We start from the raw sequence: 20874 nt of genomic DNA on the forward strand, positions 1-20874 counted from the left end.
AACTAGCAGGATGAACCATGTGAATAATGCTCTGTGCATTACCATTCCGCTAGTTAATTCAAAGTACTGAAATTATAACTCCAATTGAATTCATATTTCATTCAATAAAACTGTAAATACCTACCTACCTTAATCAAACGAATTCATAGGTTTTAAAATATTTACTCTACTAATTTGTAAATCACATTATGAATGTTTATTACATTTTTCAATATAATTTTTGTTCAAATAATATCTTACGATTGTATATATACGATTATTTGAGGTTAAATATTAATAAAAATTGACATTTATTTACAATATTCACGGTGGTGACATCTACTTCGTAATTACAAAATGTCTCCGATAAAATTCTTATACGAACAAGTATATATTAAACATTTAATTTATTTAAACCGTCAGTAAAAAGTTATATTAATTAATACTTTTTATTATACTTTTCTATTATACAATTTTTTAATAATAGACAGATTATTAATCTTTTTATATTATTAATGACTGCGACACCTACATCTCAATAGCGAAAGCTATATGAAAAGATACCTGTAATACACAGTTGAATAAACAGGTAACTGTAAAATTATTGCAGTACTAAAAAAGTTAGTTTGATGTGTTCTACAGATAGATGTCATAAGTAGCAACAATTCTCACTTATTGTTTATTGCAATATTTATCTATACATTCTAGGGGCTCTGATAGGGTATTAGGCTGTTGTATGTGACAATTTTGAAGAAATGCCATATAACAATTTGTTTTAATATGATTATTTTCAATTTCGTTTTCCGTCTGTTCAATTCGTGAATCTATTTCGGATAATTTATTGATATTCAGATCGTATAAAACGTCATTTAGCTGATCTAGTAAATCTTCTAAACGATTTCCCGTTTCCACTAGCATTCTTGCTTCTTTTTCTTTATCAACTAATTGTTTAAAAATGTCAATTTCGGCGTTTACCGCCAACCTGATAAAAATAATAGAAATTATTTAATTGTTATAGTTCGGTAAAAAATAATACTGGTATATACCTATTTTTTTCAGCGATAATTTTGAGATCAGCAACGTCTTTTGCAACCTCGGTAAAGTCTAGTAAAGTAGCCAGTTGTTCAAAAACTGATTTCAAATCCTCATTTATCATATAAGTACAAGTTATATTATCATCCTTGAAATAATCAATTTTTAAATGTATCATAGATAGTGAACATAAGTTTCGGTACTCACCTCGTACATAGCGTTTTCTATAAATGATAAATCTTCCGAAACACTATGAGGTATGTTCATTATATTATTGTATAAATTAGTTTCATTATAATTTTCGGCAAAATTATTCCAATATTCGAGTTCATTTTCAATATCTTTTACGTTTTCGATAATCTCTTCAATGTGGTCAGTCTAAAAAAAAACCTTGGAAATTTACCCGTTCAAAATTATATTACAGTTTTCTATTTGTTTTAATTAAAATAATACGTCGTTTACTGTTAAAACTCATAGATGGCTCTCAAACTATTACATCGGTATCGGTATATTTGATGTTTATTCTGGATGAGTTGATTTATTTTATTACATCATTATAACTCACGTTATTTTTGATGCCGTCAATCGATAAATCTCCTAGAATTCTGAAATTGGCCAGATCTTTTTCTAATTTAATCAATTCATCGTAAAACTCATTTCTCTTTATATTTAAAAGGTCTGTTTTATTGGAAATATTTTTGGCATTTCTTTCCAATTCGTTCAAGTTATTTGCGGCCGTCGATATATACTTTCCAAGTTTGTCTAGAAGTTTTTGAAATTGTTCAACGACATCCCCGTACGGTTCTAACAATGTGTCTGATATAGTCTCTGAAAAAAATATGGTTTTCAACTTGAAATAAATCGGTAATAAATATGTAGTTAAAATTTGTTTATTTTGTAGATATATGTTTGAATATTAGGATAAATAAATAATATGAAAAAATACTGTAATACGACCCGTCGGTGGTAGTAATAAAAACCAACGGATGAGTAACATTTGAAAATTCGTGGATTCGAAGATTCGGGATAATTTGTATTATTTTTTATTTGACGAATTGTTAAAATCCGGTCCTGATTTAACCTTTGTATATGTCTCCATATTTTATTACAGAATAATGTCAAGAGGCTTTACAAATTTGTACCTAATGCTAGTGCGTTACCGACTATAATTTTTATGTTCATCTTAATAAACTACTATTACGGTTTGTTGTAACATTACGTACATAACTTTTTCAAGGACGCACGTGGGCTACACGTAGATAGTGATGGGGTGTTTAGATTATATTATAATAAACTATAGGTGGGTGTTTGTGTGCATTTTCTTATTACCCGTTTCGTTGTTTTATAATATCTGGTTCTATCTTCGAAATTGGGTGGTGTTCAAATTAAGTAGTGCCCCTAACCAGCATAAAAACAAAGTGGAATATGTCCAAAGACAGGTAAAAATCTATTTTCTTGAATAATAATTTGTGTTTGAATTTTAAGTAGATAATATTCTAGATACTTAAATGGAATATCGACGGTAGACGATCGAAAATGTGTACTGCTAGACCGGGTTGGCAGACAATCTCTTTCAGACAACCGGCTTATAAAAAAACCAGCACAAAAATAGAAGTGAATCTAGTCGATATTTTAAACGTAGACGTGCAAAAAAAGGTGAAAAAAAAAACAAAACAAAACAAACGAATCCATCTATTTTTAGTTATATTTTTAAATTTGTAGGTTGTAATTGTAGAACCGCTGGTATCCATGGGTCAATTATCGGCTACGTTAAGTCCGTTAGGTTGGACAATACCAGTTTTACCTGAAATAGATGATTTAACCGTCGGCGGAATAGTAATGGGAACGGGAATAGAATCATCCTCGCATATTTACGGTCTTTTTCAACATATTTGTTTATCTTACGAATTGGTATTAGCCGATGGTACAATAACCAATTGTTCCCCAAACGAAAACGCCGAATTGTTTTATTCCGTACCATGGTCGTACGGCACCTTAGGAATATTAACTGCCGTTGAAATTCAAATGATACCGGCCAAGAATTACGTAGAATTAATTTACGAACCCGTATGGGGTATAGATAATATTGTTACGAGATTTAACGAGGTCAGCCGTGATAAGACGAACGAATTCGTCGAGGTTATAATGTATAGCGACAACGAAGCTGTCGTTATGACAGGTACGCAAACTGATCATTTAGGATCGACAAAAGTAAGTTTAACGACAATATCTATATAATAAAAAAAATTAAAAAAAATTGATTTTAGTTAAATTCAATCGGACGTTGGTACAAACCTTGGTTTTATAAATATGTACAAAGTAAATTGAAGAAAATAATTATTACTAAAGAATGTATACCGTTACGAGATTACTATCATAGACATACGAGATCGATATTTTGGGAATTACAGGTAATTACTTGTTTCTTATATCTAAAGCTGTTTTACGAAATTAAAAAAATAATAATAATAAAACAACCGCGATATCAGATATCATATTCGTATTATAATTTATAAAAATCGTCGATATTAAGCAACAAAATACTTTAATTTGTATTAGATTTCGTCAACGAATGGAAAAATTCTATGTGCTACCAACTTGTATACGATGTACAACACAGGAGCGGATCCAGGAGAAGCGATCGCAACCCCTCTTCAAGCTAGATGATAATCTCGCGTTTTAAAAAGGAAATATGTGAAAATATAAATTAAATAATCTTAATTCATTCATAAATAAAGTATTATACGATGATTATATATGATAAGTATTAATAATTCTTGGCTCTCGGCACATGTCTTAACACAGATCTTTGGATGTATATTTTCGACCGAAATATTTAAAATACTGTGTCAAATTTTTACGATAACACCTTATCATCACGGACTTACATCTCTGGTAATAAACTTTCTAAGGTCAACCACGAAGAATAGTCAATCTAAACGAATCTGTTTCTGACGTCACAAATTACACGATATTATCGCATTTTATAGTAAAAAGTAAACAAACAACTTAATAATAAATAATGCGGTTACTCACTTTGACACGGCGCAAGAAATTGCGCGCAATTAACAATTCAAAAGTGAATTAAACAAATACCTAACCTAAAATTTGATTAAATATTTTCTCCCTAAAATAAACCGATGTTGCGCGTTGTATTGGAGGAGACGACTTAAAAAAATGAACCGGATCAACTAAAAATGTACTGGGTTTACTGGAAACTGCATAATTACAATTTACGATGCCGCGGAGAAGACGTCGCAGTCAATCAAATCAACCTCACGATAGACCTCGACCGGATTCATCAAGTTACCCACAGATTTATGTCAAAAGAGGAGTTTATTCGACGTGTTTTGTGTCTTGATCCCGCTTATACCGATGATTCCGACGATTTTAAACGTTTAATATTTCCGGTACGTGTGGCGTTTGCGATAACCATAAATAAATCGCAAGGCTAGTCGTTGAAAGGTTTGCGAAATCAACTTGGAGTTTCCCTGTATCGCGCACGGACAATTTGTCTACGACCGATTGACCGTTTTCCTTCGATCTTTGTCTCTTTGATTGTCGTGAGAAGTTACTCTATGGCCGCCTCCATTGTCCAACTTTCCGTACAGAAGAAAGATGTAACATCGAAGCGTTCTGGTCCGGAGTATACCAGGCTGAGGTTGCGGTTTGCCAGAAGTGTCTTCATGTTGTTTAGAGTTTTCCGCACTCGCTCAATTTCTCAATTTTTGATCTTGAATTCAATGATCTCTCCATGGAGTTGCGTTTCTTTGTATTATCGATGGAATACTGTTTCAAATATTTAATTACATATCATTTTTAGGATATAATTCCTTTTGGTAACAATATAATATTTCGTTTCTTATTCGGTTGGTTGATCCCTCCAAAAATATCCCTACTGAAATTAACTCAAACCGAAACAATAAAGAAACTATATGAAGAACATCACGTTATACAAGATATGTTAGTACCGGCGGATAAACTCGAAGAGAGTTTAAGATTTTTTAAAGATAAATTGCAACTTTATCCGATATGGTTGTGTCCTTTTATCTTGCCGACTAATCCGGGGATGTTGAATTCTCGAAGTGACCGCGACGAAAAACTTTACGTAGACATTGGTATTTACGGTTCACCCAAAGTTGAAACGTTTCATTCCAGAGAAACGACGAGAGAAATTGAAAAGCATGTTATAACAGTAAACGGGTATGTCGATTAATTGTAGGTACCTTGTACGCGTTTATTTTTTTGTCACAAAATTGTTTATTTCAGATTTCAAATGTTGTACGCGGATACTTATATGACTAGAGAGGAATTTAGAACAATGTTTGATCATAGCTTATATGATGATTTAAGAAAGAAATTGCGATGTGAAGATGCCTTTCCCGAAGTATATGATAAAATTTCAAAACAAGCTAGAATTTAATGTTGTATTAGAATAATTTACTTATAATAAAAAAAAAAATTACGACGAAACGCCTTTTTATTTGAACCTATTTATTAAAATTATATTTCGAAATTATTATTTTAGTAAAAATATACCTTTTTGCTTTCTAATTTGCGATATTAATTTTGAAAATTCCTCGTTTTTCTCACAAACTAAATTACTATTAGTCACCGCGGTCATAACTATAATGCACAAAAACTTACGCATCTTAACACGTCAAAAGTTTACTGTAGTTTATTTTGTGATATTTGTTTAAGATAGTTTTTATCTTATCTTTCGTATCTACCTATTAAAGGTAGATAATTTCCAGTTGTACAATTGAAATATAATAAAATACATTTAAATGAGATCGTTGCAAGTGTATCCTGTATTATAAACGTGCATAGAGAGGGAGAAAAATGCTTCGTTGTCGAAAAATTGTCACAATTTGTAGATAAAAGCTTGTAAAAACTAAAAATATAAATCAAATTATTGCGGGATGCGGCAAACTATGATTTCGATTCAATTTGCAAGTGATTGTGCATTTTTCGCATTGTAAAATATCGAGCCCTTAACTAATTCTGAACGTGGACCTTTTTGAAATTGGAGAAGCCCGTTTACGAATTAGGCAAACGGATTTAAAGATGAATAAGAATCTTTTGAACAAGTCCCTGCAGTGAGTCCTGATGTTTAGTCCGAGTAAAGTTTTGGTAGTTTGAAGATTCGCTCAAATTGAGTCGTACCACAGAAGGGAGCAGTTGTACAATTGAAATTTATTTTTAGAAACCTCGGAAAATACGTCGAGTATATGCTATTGCAAACATTTTTCAAAATATCAACATTTAAATGAGATCGTTGCAAGTGTATCCTGTATTATAAACGTGCATAGAGAGGGAGAAAAATGCTTCGTTGTCGAAAAATTGTCACAATTTGTAGATAAAAGCTTGTAAAAACTAAAAATATAAATCAAATTACTGCGGAATGCGGGAAAATATGATTTCGATTCAATTTGCAAGTGATTGTGCATTTTTTTGCATTGCAAAATATCGAGCCCTTAACTAATTCTGAACGTGGACCTTTTTGTAATTGGAGAAGCGTGTTTACGAATTAGGCAAACGGATTTAAAGATGAATAAGAATCTTTTGAACAAGTCCCTGCAGTGAGTCCTGATGTTTAGTCCGAGTAAAGTTTTGGTAGTTTGAAGATTCGCTCAAATTGAGTCGTACCACAGAAGGGAGCAGTTGTACAATTGAAATTTATTTTTAGAAACCTCGGAAAATACGTCGATTATATGCTATTGCAACCATTTTTCAAAATATCATCATTTAAATGAGATCGTTGCAAGTGTATCCTGTATTATAAACGTGCATAGAGAGGGAGAAAAATGCTTCGTTGTCGAAAAATTGTCACAATTTGTAGGTAAAAGCTTGTAAAAACTAAAAATATAAATCAAATTATTACGGGATGCGGGAAACTATGTTTTCGATTCAATTTGCAAGTGATTGTGCATTTTTTTGCATTGCAAAATATCGAGCCCTTAACTAATTCTGAACGTGGACCTTTTTGAAATTGGAGAAGCCCGTTTACGAATTAGGCAAACGGATTTAAAGATGAATAAGAATCTTTTGAACCCTGTAGTGAGTCCTGATGTTTAGTCCGAGTAAAGTTTTGGTAGTTTGAAGATTCGCTCAAATTGAGTCGTACCACAGAAGGGAGCAGTTGTACAATTGAAATTTATTTTTAGAAACCTCGGAAAATACGTCGAGTATATGCTATTGCAAACATTTTTCAAAATATCAACATTTAAATGAGATCGTTGCAAGTGTATCCTGTATTATAAACGTGCATAGAGAGGGAGAAAAATGCTTCGTTGTCGAAAAATTGTCACAATTTGTAGATAAAAGCTTGTAAAAACTAAAAATATAAATCAAATTACTGCGGAATGCGGGAAAATATGATTTCGATTCAATTTGCAAGTGATTGTGCATTTTTTTGCATTGCAAAATATCGAGCCCTTAACTAATTCTGAACGTGGACCTTTTTGTAATTGGAGAAGCGTGTTTACGAATTAGGCAAACGGATTTAAAGATGAATAAGAATCTTTTGAACAAGTCCCTGCAGTGAGTCCTGATGTTTAGTCCGAGTAAAGTTTTGGTAGTTTGAAGATTCGCTTAAATTGAGTCGTACCACAGAAGGGAGCAGTTGTACAATTGAAATTTATTTTTAGAAACCTCGGAAAATACGTCGATTATATGCTATTGCAACCATTTTTCAAAATATCATCATTTAAATGAGATCGTTGCAAGTGTATCCTGTATTATAAACGTGCATAGAGAGGGAGAAAAATGCTTCGTTGTCGAAAAATTGTCACAATTTGTAGGTAAAAGCTTGTAAAAACTAAAAATATAAATCAAATTACTGCGGAATGCGGGAAAATATGATTTCGATTCAATTTGCAAGTGATTGTGCATTTTTTTGCATTGCAAAATATCGAGCCCTTAACTAATTCTGAACGTGGACCTTTTTGTAATTGGAGAAGCGTGTTTACGAATTAGGCAAACGGATTTAAAGATGAATAAGAATCTTTTGAACAAGTCCCTGCAGTGAGTCCTGATGTTTAGTCCGAGTAAAGTTTTGGTAGTTTGAAGATTCGCTCAAATTGAGTCGTACCACAGAAGGGAGCAGTTGTACAATTGAAATTTATTTTTAGAAACCTCGGAAAATACGTCGATTATATGCTATTGCAACCATTTTTCAAAATATCATCATTTAAATGAGATCGTTGCAAGTGTATCCTGTATTATAAACGTGCATAGAGAGGGAGAAAAATGCTTCGTTGTCGAAAAATTGTCACAATTTGTAGGTAAAAGCTTGTAAAAACTAAAAATATAAATCAAATTATTACGGGATGCGGGAAACTATGTTTTCGATTCAATTTGCAAGTGATTGTGCATTTTTTTGCATTGCAAAATATCGAGCCCTTAACTAATTCTGAACGTGGACCTTTTTGTAATTGGAGAAGCGTGTTTACGAATTAGGCCAACGGATTTAAAGATGAATAAGAATCTTTTGAACAAGTCCCTGCATTGAGTCCTGATGTTTAGTCCGAGTAAAGTTTTTCTGAAGACATTTGAAAAATAACATATTCTAAAATTAAAACTCTAAAATTATTCAAAATGAATGTACTTTGATGAAGTTCGTTACGGTTTTGGCAAACGTAATTTTTTCCAGAACAAAGAAAATTCAATGACATTCGAATTGGGTGGTTACTAGATGCAATTTTGGGTTGTTATATGGCGCTGTTGTCAGATATAGTGTTTGCTCAGAGGTTAATTGCCATACAGAGACAAATGGAAATTGAAATGTTGCCAAACGTAGCTATACTATAAAGTAGCGTACATAAATTGCGGTGTTGCCAAACGTAGTTTTTCCCTCAAATGTAATATTTCTGTGAACTACTGATAATAATTCATGATATATAATTCGATTTTATTAAAGGATTTTTTAAAAAAAGGTATATACATATATATTTTATTATTTTTTTCATACAAATTTCATATAATCTTCACATACATCTTAAATAACGAAAAAAAACACGAATATTTACAAGAATAATGTTCATTTAATCATGTACCAATTGATGATTAAACACATATTGATAATTTTGATAACAGTTTTCACAAATACGTCGTTTTATCTGGTGAATTGAAATTGTAATCAAATTCTGGATTTTCCTCGACGCCGATCAATTCGGAATCGCCGCTCCTAACACTGAAAATAAATTACGAAAATTATATAGAAAAACACTTTTGGGGCCTTATCATTCTAGCGGAACGAATATTTTCATTAATTGAAATGAAAATAAATACTGTCACAATGAAATTCATTTTTATATTTACCCTACTAATAGTACGTTATATAACAATTTATTTTAATAGTAATACGTATTTGCTATTCAAATAGTGAAAATATTTCCGTACACAACAAATAACAATTCCTACTTCATTGCGTGTTATATTTATAGTCCAGTCAAAATAGATATTTCGCTCAATAAAAATTCGTATAGAGCTGAAAATTGGCAGACACGTTGAATACATCATTATATATGAATTGTCAAAAATTTCCATCGATTCTATTTCCGCAAAAAATTTTATTCAAGGTCAAAAGTATAAAATTATGGTTTTTTCTATTTTTCTCGAAAACGGTAAATATTATCGTGAAAATGGGTCAAACAAAAGTTGTAGATTATACAATTCTCTACAAAAATGGTCCAATCATTTTTTATCTTACGACTCACCATTCGTGAGATATCGCGGGTTTAATAATTAGAAAATTCGTATTTTACATACTATGCACACCAACTGTGAGGTTATGTACTTGGCGCGTTTTTTTAACGTGGTTTTTGCACTTTCTTTTGTTGTATGTGGGAATATCAGCTGTGTACAAAAGGATCGAGCCAACTCCTGGTTGTAGAGTTATGATCTAATTTTGAATTTTGACTTGAAAGTGTCTGCAAGCAGGATTTCAGAATTTGGGAAAGGTTGTGCGGATGGTTTTTTCTGTTTTTGTACAGTAGTCCATCGTGCCACACCTTGTCGAATGCCCGAGCGATATCTAAAAAAGCCGCCAAACAATATGATGTTTTTGTAGTCCGACGACAGCTTCAATATTAGTTTTTTAATTGCATACAACGTCCGATATCTCACGAATGGTGAGTCGTAAGATAAAAAGTGACTGGACCATTTTTGTAGAGAATTGAATGATCTACAACTTTTGTTTGACCTATTTTCACGATAATACTTACCGTTTTCGAGAAAAATGAAATCAAAAATCTTAATTTTGTATTTTTGACTTTTGTCTCTGCCAAATTTCAGTTCTATGCGAATTTTGACCAAGTTTCGATCTAAGTATTAAATTAAAATGTATAGAAATTTGATAAAATCAATGTACACATACCTACGAGTATCTAGATCAGACATATTTTTAAGGTTTTCTTTTTTATAAACTGGATTTGAACCTTCTATGGTGTGTTTATTAGTCGTAGGTGCAGTAACTCCTAATCTGTTTAATCCCGAATCTTGAGAACCGAATTTTTTAGTAGTTAATTTTGAAATTCTTCGATTTAATCTGAAAGCGTAAAAGTATTGATTATACTAATTCAAATCGATAATTTCGCGTACTTACTGTCTAATTTTCAAAATTAACGTAATCGTTAGAATGAGTACTAAAGTACCCAAAATAACTGCTACTCCCGTTAACCATGCTCTCAAAACCGCCTCAGTATTACTAGTTTTCGTGTTAGTCGATTCGAAATTCGTTAATATAAGTTGTTGTTCTTTTCTTAGCCTCGACGATAAAGTAGCATAAATATTAACATTTCCGACAATACTACAAATAATAAACTTTAAGAATTACATCTAAATCTCTCAATTAAATTATTAAAAATTCAATAATTATGTAAAATAAACATCTTGTACGAAGAAGTTTTTATAGAAATTATTATAAAAGAAGGTCGTGCCGGACCTGAGCTTCAACAGATAAAATCTGAAGCGAGAACGATAAGAAACGAAGTTTACCGGCGAGATAATCGACATTCTAAAAATATATTTGGTTTACAAATGATTGTCTACATCTCCAAAATTTCTTCTACACAATTTACAGTACTTTGTTAATATTTTGTGAGTCCATTTTGTCCAAGGTTATCGAGGCAGTACCGTATCCAAAATGTAAATAAACAACATCATTCACGTGTTAATTATTTATAGAATTTAACAAGAAAAATTATAATATTTCAATTAATTCGGTTATAAAATATAAAAATAATGTATAAAGGGGTTTGTTCAATTCTAAACTTCCGTTTGTGTGTGTTGATAATGAACGTACCCGGTTTTTTTGTCAAAATACAAATATATACTCACCCCAAAATAGTTTCTCTATTAATCAAAGTGAAAGAATCGTTGTTATTTTTAATAAAATATAAACGGGCAACCGTTATACCACTAACCGATTGATCAACATCTATAGTTTGTGTATAAGCTTGATACCCAATCACTTCTGTTATTATTTGCAACATCTAAAAATATAATTTATACCTACAAATAAATGTATTCCAACAATGTGCAATTGTAAATAATTTTCCGTTTTATACGGCTTCTTTGAATCGCGCTACATGTTTGACAGTTATAATGTCACATTATTATGACGTGACAGATCGAAAATTGACAGTTGGTAAACATGGAACATTACGCTACAATGTATCGTACAGTATGTTCAATGTTTGGTCTACTGGGACAAGAATAATTGACAAGATTGACAAGTGACAAGAGATTCGAAATCGTAGAGGTCGTTCAGAGTTTATGCCAATGAGCTTGCAAAAGAGTACGGATATGTCAGCATTTCCAGATGTAATTTTTTCCTAAATCAATAAATGAAATACCATTCACAATAATTCTATTCTAGTGTAACTTAACTACAAAAAAAAACAGATACGGTTTTGCGAATTATTAAACTTACTTCGACTTCTCTATCGTATACTTCAGTTTTTTCATTTAAAAATCTAAAATCTACTGTATTTTCTGATGTTATTATGAAAATCGTAACATTGGCTTCACTCTTGTGAGGTCCTAGAAAACATAAATCAAATTTTATTTGCGTTATTTGAAATTTAAAACAAATTTTTTTTAATTATTTCCTCTAGATTTAAATAAAAGTATCGGTCGATTTATAATTTATTTACGTTCTATTCATTGTTTCATATCAATTAAACACTCGAATTTATCATCTTTTCATATATCAATCATACAAATGTCGTGAATACGGTCCTGTCGATGAATTGATAATAATATTCATTAGTAATTTATTATTTAGCTTTAAATTGAACAAATAGCGACAAAAACCTACAATCAAAAATCAAATATTCAGAATTTTATCTTTTATTTTGATTCGTTATGTCTTAAGATACGACTTCATTGGTGAAGTAAAATTTTCAAAAGAACTATGGAGAAGCATCCTTCTACTTTACTCCTCAAAACTATTATTTTTATTCTAAAATAATTAAAAATTAGATGTACTATTAGACATTTTGCTTGATCGAACGAAAGCGACCTCTATCTGTTATTCATACTAAGCTTTTAGTAACTTCCGATAGAAGAAACCTACAGTTTCAGTAGTTTGACATATCTTCCGCTAGATGACGCGCATTTTGTTATTAATATATTCATTTCAATTTCAAAATTTAAAAAATAGTCGAACAGTTTGTTTTATAAAGCGAAATTTTTGATTACCTTGTAGCCATGGATCTTGGTGGTCTTCGACGCTAATGTTAAATTTGAATGAACCACTCATAGACGTCTCCACGCGGAAGTTTAAATATATTTTTCCCGCGTCGTTGCTGGATTCTAAATAGAAAGGTTCATCTATATTATCTATACCGACGCCATCCCTTTCGAAGTCGCTAATTATTTTGCAAATTAAATTGCCTTGATCGATGTAATCATCATCGTGAGCCTGTCGAAATATTAAGTATAATCAAAATACAACGTACAGAGCCGGAATATCAATTGCAGATTGTAAAAAACTATTGCCGACAATTTTGTTCGATCTACCATACGTCATTTTACAAATTTATTATTATACGATGTCATTTAGACAGATGTATATTAAATAGACGAGTAAATTGTATCTGTTTGTAAGGGAGTTTGGTTTAAACAGGGTATCAGACTTGAAATGTGCCCTTTTTGTATCCCACTCGTTTCTTTTATTCCGGAAAACGGAATATCAAAACAAAAATCAAAAATAAAAATGAATTATTTGCAAATAAAACATAAGAAAAATGCAATTCCAAAGTTTTTTTATAAATAATGGTGGTAGTCGGAATCGTTTGGGCTAAAGACATCATTTTATTGAAATATGAAGGGTTGTAAAGAGGGTAACATGTGCGACAAAGTTTTCCCAAAGTTCTTGGCGACTTTATTAAAGGAATATTTCGAAGAAATTGCGTACATAAGCGTTCCGACAGCTTCGGCCAATAGAAATGCATTTATGTTTAAGATTCGATGTTTTCATTGGAGATGGTGAGTCCACGTGGACTGACGGATCGTTTTAAAGGGATATTTACTAATAGGAGAGTTAGATTAAATATTATAAGCAAATTATTTCGACATTTTGAAGCAAATATAAAATATAGTTACCTGTGCGGTGAGTACTAAAGAATTTGGTAGAAAATCGGGCATAACGGCTCCGAAATAAGGAGATTTTTTCCATGTTGGATATCTGCGATTTGAACTTAGAACCTAAAATAGAAAAAAAAAAATAAATTAACAAAAAAGATTTTGTTACAATATATTTTTCTATTAATACCAATCACCGTGTATATTATGTATGTAGTTCCAGAAGAAATAAATGACTGTTTTCGTATAATATACGAGGGTCGATAAAAAAATTTGCTATATACAAAAATTGTTTTGATTGTTTAAAAACTTTTTCGTTCGAACCGATTTGCGAGAGATCAAATTTTCCCTGATTTTTTCGATCAATTCTAGGAAACAAATGCCGGTGTATCATTCGGAATTGATCGTTCTCGAGTATCGAGAAACCCATACACTCGATTGTTGTTTAGTTTCGAATTAATAAGCTTAGATCCGTGATTTTGAAGTCGATTCCATTTTTTCAACAAGATGAATGTAAACGACACAAATGAAACTCGAGATATTCGACATCAGTGTTGCCAAATGTCAAAACTACTTACTGTAATTTGTACGTCGAGGCACGTGGAATCCTCACACGGTCTAATGGTACTGTCGTTGGATGCCAATATTTGGAATTGAAAAGTTTGATTATCGTCGTAATAAAATTTTTCGATAACTGATAATGTACCGGTATGTTCGTCGATGTCAATTATACTTTTTATATAACCGTCGCCAACGAGATAATAATAAATTTGTAACCCCGTATCGTCGATATCGTAATAAGCGGGATAGGGTAGTTCCTCGACTTGTGTCGTATTCGCCTCCACTAAATCAAGTTTCCAAGTTTTATTTTCTGGGAAAGACGGTGTAAATTGGTTATCGTAGAAAATTACTGTTATGGAAACGGAGCTGGAATATGGAGCTTCATCTTTTTCTTGCGTACCTTCTTTGACAGATGCCGTGATGGTTAACTGAAATTAATGTGATTCGAAATTAAAATATCTGTTGATTAATTTGCTAATACTTACCGGGTAACGGTTTTGTAAGACAACTTTTGAACTGAAATCATCATTTATCTGCAATTGGCTTTGGCATTTGATGTCTCCTTGCGTTAACAGAAAAATATCTGAAATAAACAATGATTAAAACGCGGAAACCGGACCAGAAACATCGAACACAAAGATTAAAAACCACCGAAATGAAAATGGGAAAAAAACTATTTTGAAACTCATAGATCGAATTAATAAAGACGGAATGGTCAAAATAGCTGGAGACAAGTCGTCCTAATAAATTGATTATTATAAACCATGAGGGATTGTCCGCGATTTTCTGAGTTCTTTTGCAGTACTGAAAGACTGTGGAAAGTACTTACCATTCCTTGAAAAATTCTCGGGTTTCCATTGACATTTTCTTTACAAAATTTTTTTAATTCCTGTCATATTCATAATACGATAGTTTATAGAGTTTCAATGGTTCTAAGGGTTGAAATATAAATGATAATCGAGGAAAATCATTGATTTTCCGACAGGACATACTTTTGTCAATGTTAATGGAAACTCAAGGAGTTTTCCACGAATCGTACACTTTCAGTTCTTCGGAAAATCGTGGACGAAATTTTTGTCCAATCACTCGCGGTCTTTTACAGACTTATTTTGAAAGGAAATTATGGATAATACACAGGGTGTTCCACGACGAGAGTTAAAACTATCTGTATATGACGAAATATAGAAAAATAGAAATTTCTACGTTTCTACCGAAAGTCGATTGTAACTTTGTTATTTTAAATAGAACACCCTGTTTATTAATACATTTTTCAAATCTACGTGAAATTTTAGTGTAATTTTGCTTAGAAACTTTTTTCTAAAAATGCATACTTTTTGAGTTATTAATGTTTTTTGTAAAAAGTTTGACAGCTGCAGATCCTTATAAATTATTTTTTTTCGAAGTTATCCTTAAGGATATGAAAATGATTTCTGTTCGGTTGCTTTTAGCAAGGTCAGACGTATTCGAATCTATGTTGAAAAATTTGTCATTTTATACAGGGTGTTTATAAAAAGTGTTCAAAGTTTAACTTCATAAATATCAAATTTCTCTATTTTTTTCAATAGAACACCCTGTATATTAATACATTTTTGAGATCTACGAAAAAGTTTAGTATAATTTTGTTTAAAAACTTTTTTTTAAAAATGCATACTTTTTGTGTTATTAATTTTTTTGTAAAAAATTTGACCGTTGCAGATTCTTATAAATTATTTTTTTTTCGAAGTTATCCTTAAGGATATGAAAATGGTTTCTGTTTGGTTGCCTTTAGCAAGGTCAGACTTATTCGAATCTATGTTGAAAAATTTGTCATTTTATACAGGGTGTGTATAAAAAGTGTTCAAAGTTTTACTTCGTAAATATCAAATTTCTCTATTTTTTTAAATAGAACACCCTGTATATTAATACATTTTTGAGATCTACGTGAAAGTTTAGTGTACTTTTGTTTAAAAACTTTTTTCGAAAAACGCATACTTTTTGTGTTATTGATTTTTTTGTAAAAAGTTTGACAGCTGCAGATCCTTCTAACTTAATTTTTTTCGAAGTTATCCTTAAGGATATGAAAATGATTTCTGTTCGGTTGCTTTTAGCAAGGTCAGACGTATTTGAATCTATGTTGGAAAATTTTTCATTTTATACAGGGTGTGTATAAAAAGTGTTCAAAGTTTTACTTCGTAAATATCAAATTTCTCTATTTTTTTAAATAGAACACCCTGTATATTAATACATTTTTTAAATCTACGTGAAAGTTTAGTGTACTTTTGTCTGAAAACTTTTTTCGAAAAACGCATACTTTTTGAGTTATTGATTTTTTTGTAAAAAGTTTGACAGCTGCAGATCCTTCTAACTTAATTTTTTTCGAAGTTATCCTTAAGGATATGAAAATGATTTCTGTTCGGTTGCTTTTAGCAAGGTCAGACGTATTTGAATCTATGTTGGAAAATTTTTCATTTTATACAGGGTGTGTATAAAAAGTGTTCAAAGTTTTACTTCGTAAATATCAAATTTCTCTATTTTTTTAAATAGAACACCCTGTATATTAATACATTTTTTAAATCTACGTGAAAGTTTAGTGTACTTTTGTCTGAAAACTTTTTTCGAAAAACGTATACTTTTTGAGTTATTGTTTTTTTTGTAAAAAGTTTGACAGCTGCAGATCGTACTAAATTATTTTTTTTCGAAGTTATCCTTAAGGATATGAAAATGATTTCTGTTCGGTTGTTTTTAGCAAGGTCAGACGTATTCGAATCTATGTTGGAAAATTTTTCATTTTATACAGGGTGTGTATAAAAAGTGTTCAAAGTTTAACTTCATAAATATCAATTTTTTTTTTAATTTTTTTAAATAGAACCACCCAGTTTCTCCTATTTTCATGATTTTACTATAAATATTTCGCCAAATTTCTTATTTCTTAGAAAAGTCGAAAGTCAAAATTTATCTTTTTTCTAAAAAAAATTATCAAAAAAATTATTTTAAAACAGAAGAGATCAAAAATCAAGAACATTTAGACGCATTAATATTTCGCCATATACAAATAGTTTTAAATCGTCGTGGGACACCCCGTATAATATGATTTATGGAATACAATTGATATTAAGTTTAACAGTCTTCAATAAATGTGCGAAAGAGAATTTTTATTGTTTTTTTGTAATCGTATTAATGGTAGAAAATTAACCTAAACACAAAAATGACAATATACAAAGTCAAGACTACTAGGGAAGTTCTTGCGGAATTATCAGAACAAAATGAAGATTTATCACGAAGATCAAGTCGATTATACACCATCTTCAGATAGATTACAGACCGAGCAACTGATGTATTAACCGCAGAATAGAAGGAAACGAAGAAGACCCTCGAGGACGCGAAAGGAAGGAATCGAACAAAATATGAAAGACAGAGCTATCCAGGAAAACGATCGAATAGATATAATGAATACATAGAAAACTGTAATATATTCACCAGCATCATTTTGATCCAAAGTAAACCGAACATCCCATTTCGAACATGTTTCAGATACGCCATCGGTTGCTTGGAAGTTCGATAGATTTGATTCGCTCTTGAACATCCGCAGCGGCTCACCAGGAGTTTGCGACTGGAAAAAAAAGTCTCTTGTATCCCGATGTCTTATATTGAATCTCATTTATAAAATAAGAAAAAAGATTATTTACCGAAAATAGCCTGTACACTTCATTATCAACTGGGAATTTGATTTCTGGAGACTTGTAGTTGAACTTATTTATAGTTAATTGGATAGTTCCATTTGACTCTAGAGGCTCTACTCCTCTATCTTTCAACTAAAACACAAGATAGTTTATTGGTAACAATAAATAATATTAAAATAAAAAAGCAACGCGGTACAACTTGAAAATGCAGTTTGGTGACGAAAAAACGTAAGCTTATTAAACGTTTAGGAAATACGTAAGCATATGGGGACAATTCTCTATCTCGAGCGCCTGTTTTTAAGTGGTAAAAGCGCTTTAGTGAAGACCGAGATAGTACTGGACAAGACCAGCGTCTAGGTCGTCCTGTGACTGTTTAAACTCCGGAAACAATTACCAAAATCAACCGAATTGCGCGTGCAGATCGTCGAATGATTTCCGAGGCTCTAAACGCCAATAAAGATACGGTTGGAAAAATTTTAGACACGACAAAAGTCTGTGCGAAGCTGGTACCAAAAAATCTGGCTCCTTACCAAAAACTCTTGCTCAGATTTCCTTGAAAGGTTAGAGTCACTTTGAAAGGGATCCGATTTGAGTCGATGGAAGCGATAGAGTGGAAAAAAAAACGTATGGAAAGGTGTGTGGCCTTTTCGAATTTCTTTATTTTTCAATTAATTGTTTGTTGTGGCCCTATTTGTTCCGCAATTAACGATATTTTACTGCATTTTGACATTTTCTATATTTAAAACAAAAAGTTTTCATTAGTAGTCGATAGAAATCTTGTTTTGTTTTCTCATTTCCCAAGTGCCAAATCTTTTTATTTCTAAACATCCCAGCCATAACAATCTTTGATATAACACAACAGTTTTCGTTGGTCCTGTTTCTTAATCATTTTTCTGTTTTAATCCTGATTCGTTCGTATCGTAATTTTTAGCTTTTATAAAAATCTAAAATCCTTTCCCAACGATTTTAATGTATTCCATATTTGTAATCCAATCCGCTATTCTTGAATATCATTATTTTCGTTTTTTATTACAGCAGGCGGTTAATTGACAGTATTTGTTCCAAATAATTTCTAGGAAAGTCTATTTATTTATTTGTTGTGCTTCTTTTTGTTCTAGAACTTTGTAGAATCTTATTTAGGTACATAAATGATTTGTGTGAACGTAGTTGGTTTAGTTTTAAATAAATTAGTAACGTAAAGTGTTTATAAATTCACCTCACGGATAAAAAGATTGTAAATAAATACGAAAAACGTTACATTATATTAAAAACTGAAACTTGAAGTTTGTTTGATAATAAAACAACTTGGATTCGAATTGTAGGACAACTACTTACATTTATTTGCATTTCGTATTTTCCATAATGATTTTTGAGGTTATCTGTAGCGACAAGATGGACTCGCTTGATTGTAGCATTGAAAACATAATCATCCTCTTCGACAATTTCGAATAAATCTTTGTAATCTTTACCGTTTTCATTGTTAATAACACTCAAAATAGTAAAATCGATTTCCGCGTTTTTACCGGCGTCTATATCTTTACCCCAAATTTCACCGATATTTTCATTCTAAAAATTTAACAAATTTCAAAATTTTATTTCAAATCATACAATAATGAACGTTGTTTACGACATTTTTTATCTAAAGGTATCAAAAAGTTTCATTTAGACTTGAGTTTAGGTTTAAGTTTGTGGGTTTGCAATCCTGAAAAATGATTTTCCCTACAGGATACAGAATTCTAAACGAAATTTCTTTTAAACGTTATAATTTTTACGCATTTCACCAATGTTTCATTGTTAATGCTACGCGCATTCAAATTGGAGTCCCGGGTTTGAATCTAGTTTAAGAAAATTCACTAAAAATCGTTTTTTTGTGATAAATGATAATTTAGATAAATCAAGAAAGCATTTGACAGCAGTGATTAATCTAGTTGGTTAATTTCTAGATTTTAAAGATATTTTTTCAAACTAATACCTTGTCTAAATTTTCCGAACAACTTAAGTCGTTCGTTACTAATTTTGGTTCGTTGTCGTTTACATCATTTAACATAATAATAAATGATTTCGTATCTCTCCTTATCCCTTGCGATCTTTCATCTAAAAATAATAAAAAAAAAATCACATCAATTAGTTAAACTCTCAAAAAATTAATCATGTAAATGTAAATTGTACATATTTTTTCTACAGCCATCTGAAAGTTATTCGTTCTGTAATCATTTAGTTGCGTTTCGAGTGTTCCATGTAATGAAAATGACAGTTTCGTACTGCAAAACACTTTCGGAACGCTCCGGAGTACACAACTTTAACAGTTGACAGTTGACAGTTTTATTTCGATGATTTTGCATAACCTTAAATCTCTTATCCGAAGTTTTGTCTAAATTAATGATATAACAATGAAAGATGATGGAAAAGAAAACATCAGCGATGTTGCCGGATAAAGCTCGTGCAAGGTACGGAAAACAGTACGAAGAAAAAGGCGAAAAACCCAACGAAACACGTAGTGTTGGAATACAAATAACTATTTCTTGGTGTTACTGAACAATTAAATAAAACTCACTGTACTGATTGTCTATACATTCGATGCTGCAACTATAATTGGCAGGTCCTTTATCTCTATTTAAAGAATCACCTCCGTTAGTCACCATTATAGTGTTGTCTTCGGTGAAATAAAAATTTTGAGCGCACAATGTTGTATCGATATTACCATCGGTAGTTTGAAATTTACACGTTACCGTATGGAAAGGGGCTAAAAAATACAAGCAAAATACGAAATAAATAAAACTCACTTCATAAATACAATTTGGAGTGTACGAACTTTGATATTTATATTAACTTACCATCTCTATCTTTATCTGAAGTGTATATATAAGATACGTTTGTATCTGGGGGGGATTTTTCTTCAACATCTAAAACACCGATTTCCGATATCACTGGATTTTTACTATTGGTGTCTACTACTTGTATTAGTACCTATAATAATGTTAGAAAATTATTTTCCGTTTTGGAATAGACACATACAAGAGAAATCCACCTTTGGATAATTCCGCGTCAATCG

The 20874-nt window shown here is 31.2% G+C and overlaps 3 protein-coding genes across 3 annotated transcripts in view; 1 reads left to right on the forward strand and 2 right to left on the reverse strand.

The window, feature by feature from the left end:
* Nucleotides 1–409: 409 nt before the first annotated feature.
* Nucleotides 410–5684, reverse strand: LOC130898049 (uncharacterized). Its single transcript, XM_057807084.1, has 5 exons — nucleotides 5551–5684; nucleotides 1577–1839; nucleotides 1219–1389; nucleotides 1026–1159; nucleotides 410–961 (listed from the first exon to the last, which is right to left on the reverse strand). Exons 1-5 carry the CDS (start codon nucleotides 5660–5662, stop codon nucleotides 652–654), a joined length of 990 nt encoding a protein of 329 aa, XP_057663067.1. The 5' UTR covers nucleotides 5663–5684; the 3' UTR covers nucleotides 410–651.
* Nucleotides 2104–5484, forward strand: LOC130897779 (delta(24)-sterol reductase-like). The gene is made up of 6 exons (XM_057806676.1): nucleotides 2104–2450; nucleotides 2512–2667; nucleotides 2734–3222; nucleotides 3279–3422; nucleotides 4835–5214; nucleotides 5281–5484. Exons 1-6 carry the CDS (start codon nucleotides 2277–2279, stop codon nucleotides 5432–5434), a joined length of 1497 nt encoding a protein of 498 aa, XP_057662659.1. The 5' UTR covers nucleotides 2104–2276; the 3' UTR covers nucleotides 5435–5484.
* Nucleotides 5685–9036: 3352 nt separating the features above from the next.
* The window catches only part of LOC130897751 (protocadherin Fat 4-like), a 37593-nt gene continuing 25755 nt past the window's right edge, over nucleotides 9037–20874 (reverse strand). The window contains exons 16-30 of the mRNA XM_057806634.1: nucleotides 20657–20789; nucleotides 20377–20565; nucleotides 19795–19916; nucleotides 19158–19388; nucleotides 17829–17954; nucleotides 17620–17752; nucleotides 14649–14746; nucleotides 14181–14591; nucleotides 13624–13725; nucleotides 12718–12940; nucleotides 11948–12057; nucleotides 11353–11507; nucleotides 10619–10822; nucleotides 10391–10561; nucleotides 9037–9205 (exon numbers count right to left, since the gene is read on the reverse strand). Coding sequence (XP_057662617.1) covers nucleotides 9112–9205; nucleotides 10391–10561; nucleotides 10619–10822; nucleotides 11353–11507; nucleotides 11948–12057; nucleotides 12718–12940; nucleotides 13624–13725; nucleotides 14181–14591; nucleotides 14649–14746; nucleotides 17620–17752; nucleotides 17829–17954; nucleotides 19158–19388; nucleotides 19795–19916; nucleotides 20377–20565; nucleotides 20657–20789 — 2502 coding nt within the window. The 3' untranslated portion in view covers nucleotides 9037–9111. The remainder of the gene's footprint in view (nucleotides 9206–10390; nucleotides 10562–10618; nucleotides 10823–11352; nucleotides 11508–11947; nucleotides 12058–12717; nucleotides 12941–13623; nucleotides 13726–14180; nucleotides 14592–14648; nucleotides 14747–17619; nucleotides 17753–17828; nucleotides 17955–19157; nucleotides 19389–19794; nucleotides 19917–20376; nucleotides 20566–20656; nucleotides 20790–20874) is intronic.

This window comes from Diorhabda carinulata, chromosome 9, assembly GCF_026250575.1.
Source record: "Diorhabda carinulata isolate Delta chromosome 9, icDioCari1.1, whole genome shotgun sequence".
Lineage (NCBI taxonomy): Eukaryota > Metazoa > Arthropoda > Insecta > Coleoptera > Chrysomelidae > Diorhabda > Diorhabda carinulata.

Excerpts from the sequence above, each read along its gene's own strand:
- LOC130897779 (XM_057806676.1), top strand. The coding sequence starts at position 2,277 with ATGGGGTGTTTAGATTATATTATAATAAACTATAGGTGGGTGTTTGTG. Across the intron at positions 2,451-2,511 it reads TGGAATATGTCCAAAGACAG|ATACTTAAATGGAATATCGA; the intron begins GTAAAAATCTAT and ends ATAATATTCTAG. Across the intron at positions 2,668-2,733 it reads ACGTAGACGTGCAAAAAAAG|GTTGTAATTGTAGAACCGCT; the intron begins GTGAAAAAAAAA and ends TTAAATTTGTAG.
- LOC130898049 (XM_057807084.1), bottom strand. The coding sequence starts at position 5,662 with ATGCGTAAGTTTTTGTGCATTATAGTTATGACCGCGGTGACTAATAGT. Across the intron at positions 1,390-1,576 it reads TTGACGGCATCAAAAATAAC|ACTGACCACATTGAAGAGAT; the intron begins GTGAGTTATAAT and ends GTTTTTTTTTAG. Across the intron at positions 1,160-1,218 it reads TAGAAAACGCTATGTACGAG|GATGATAATATAACTTGTAC; the intron begins GTGAGTACCGAA and ends GATTATTTCAAG.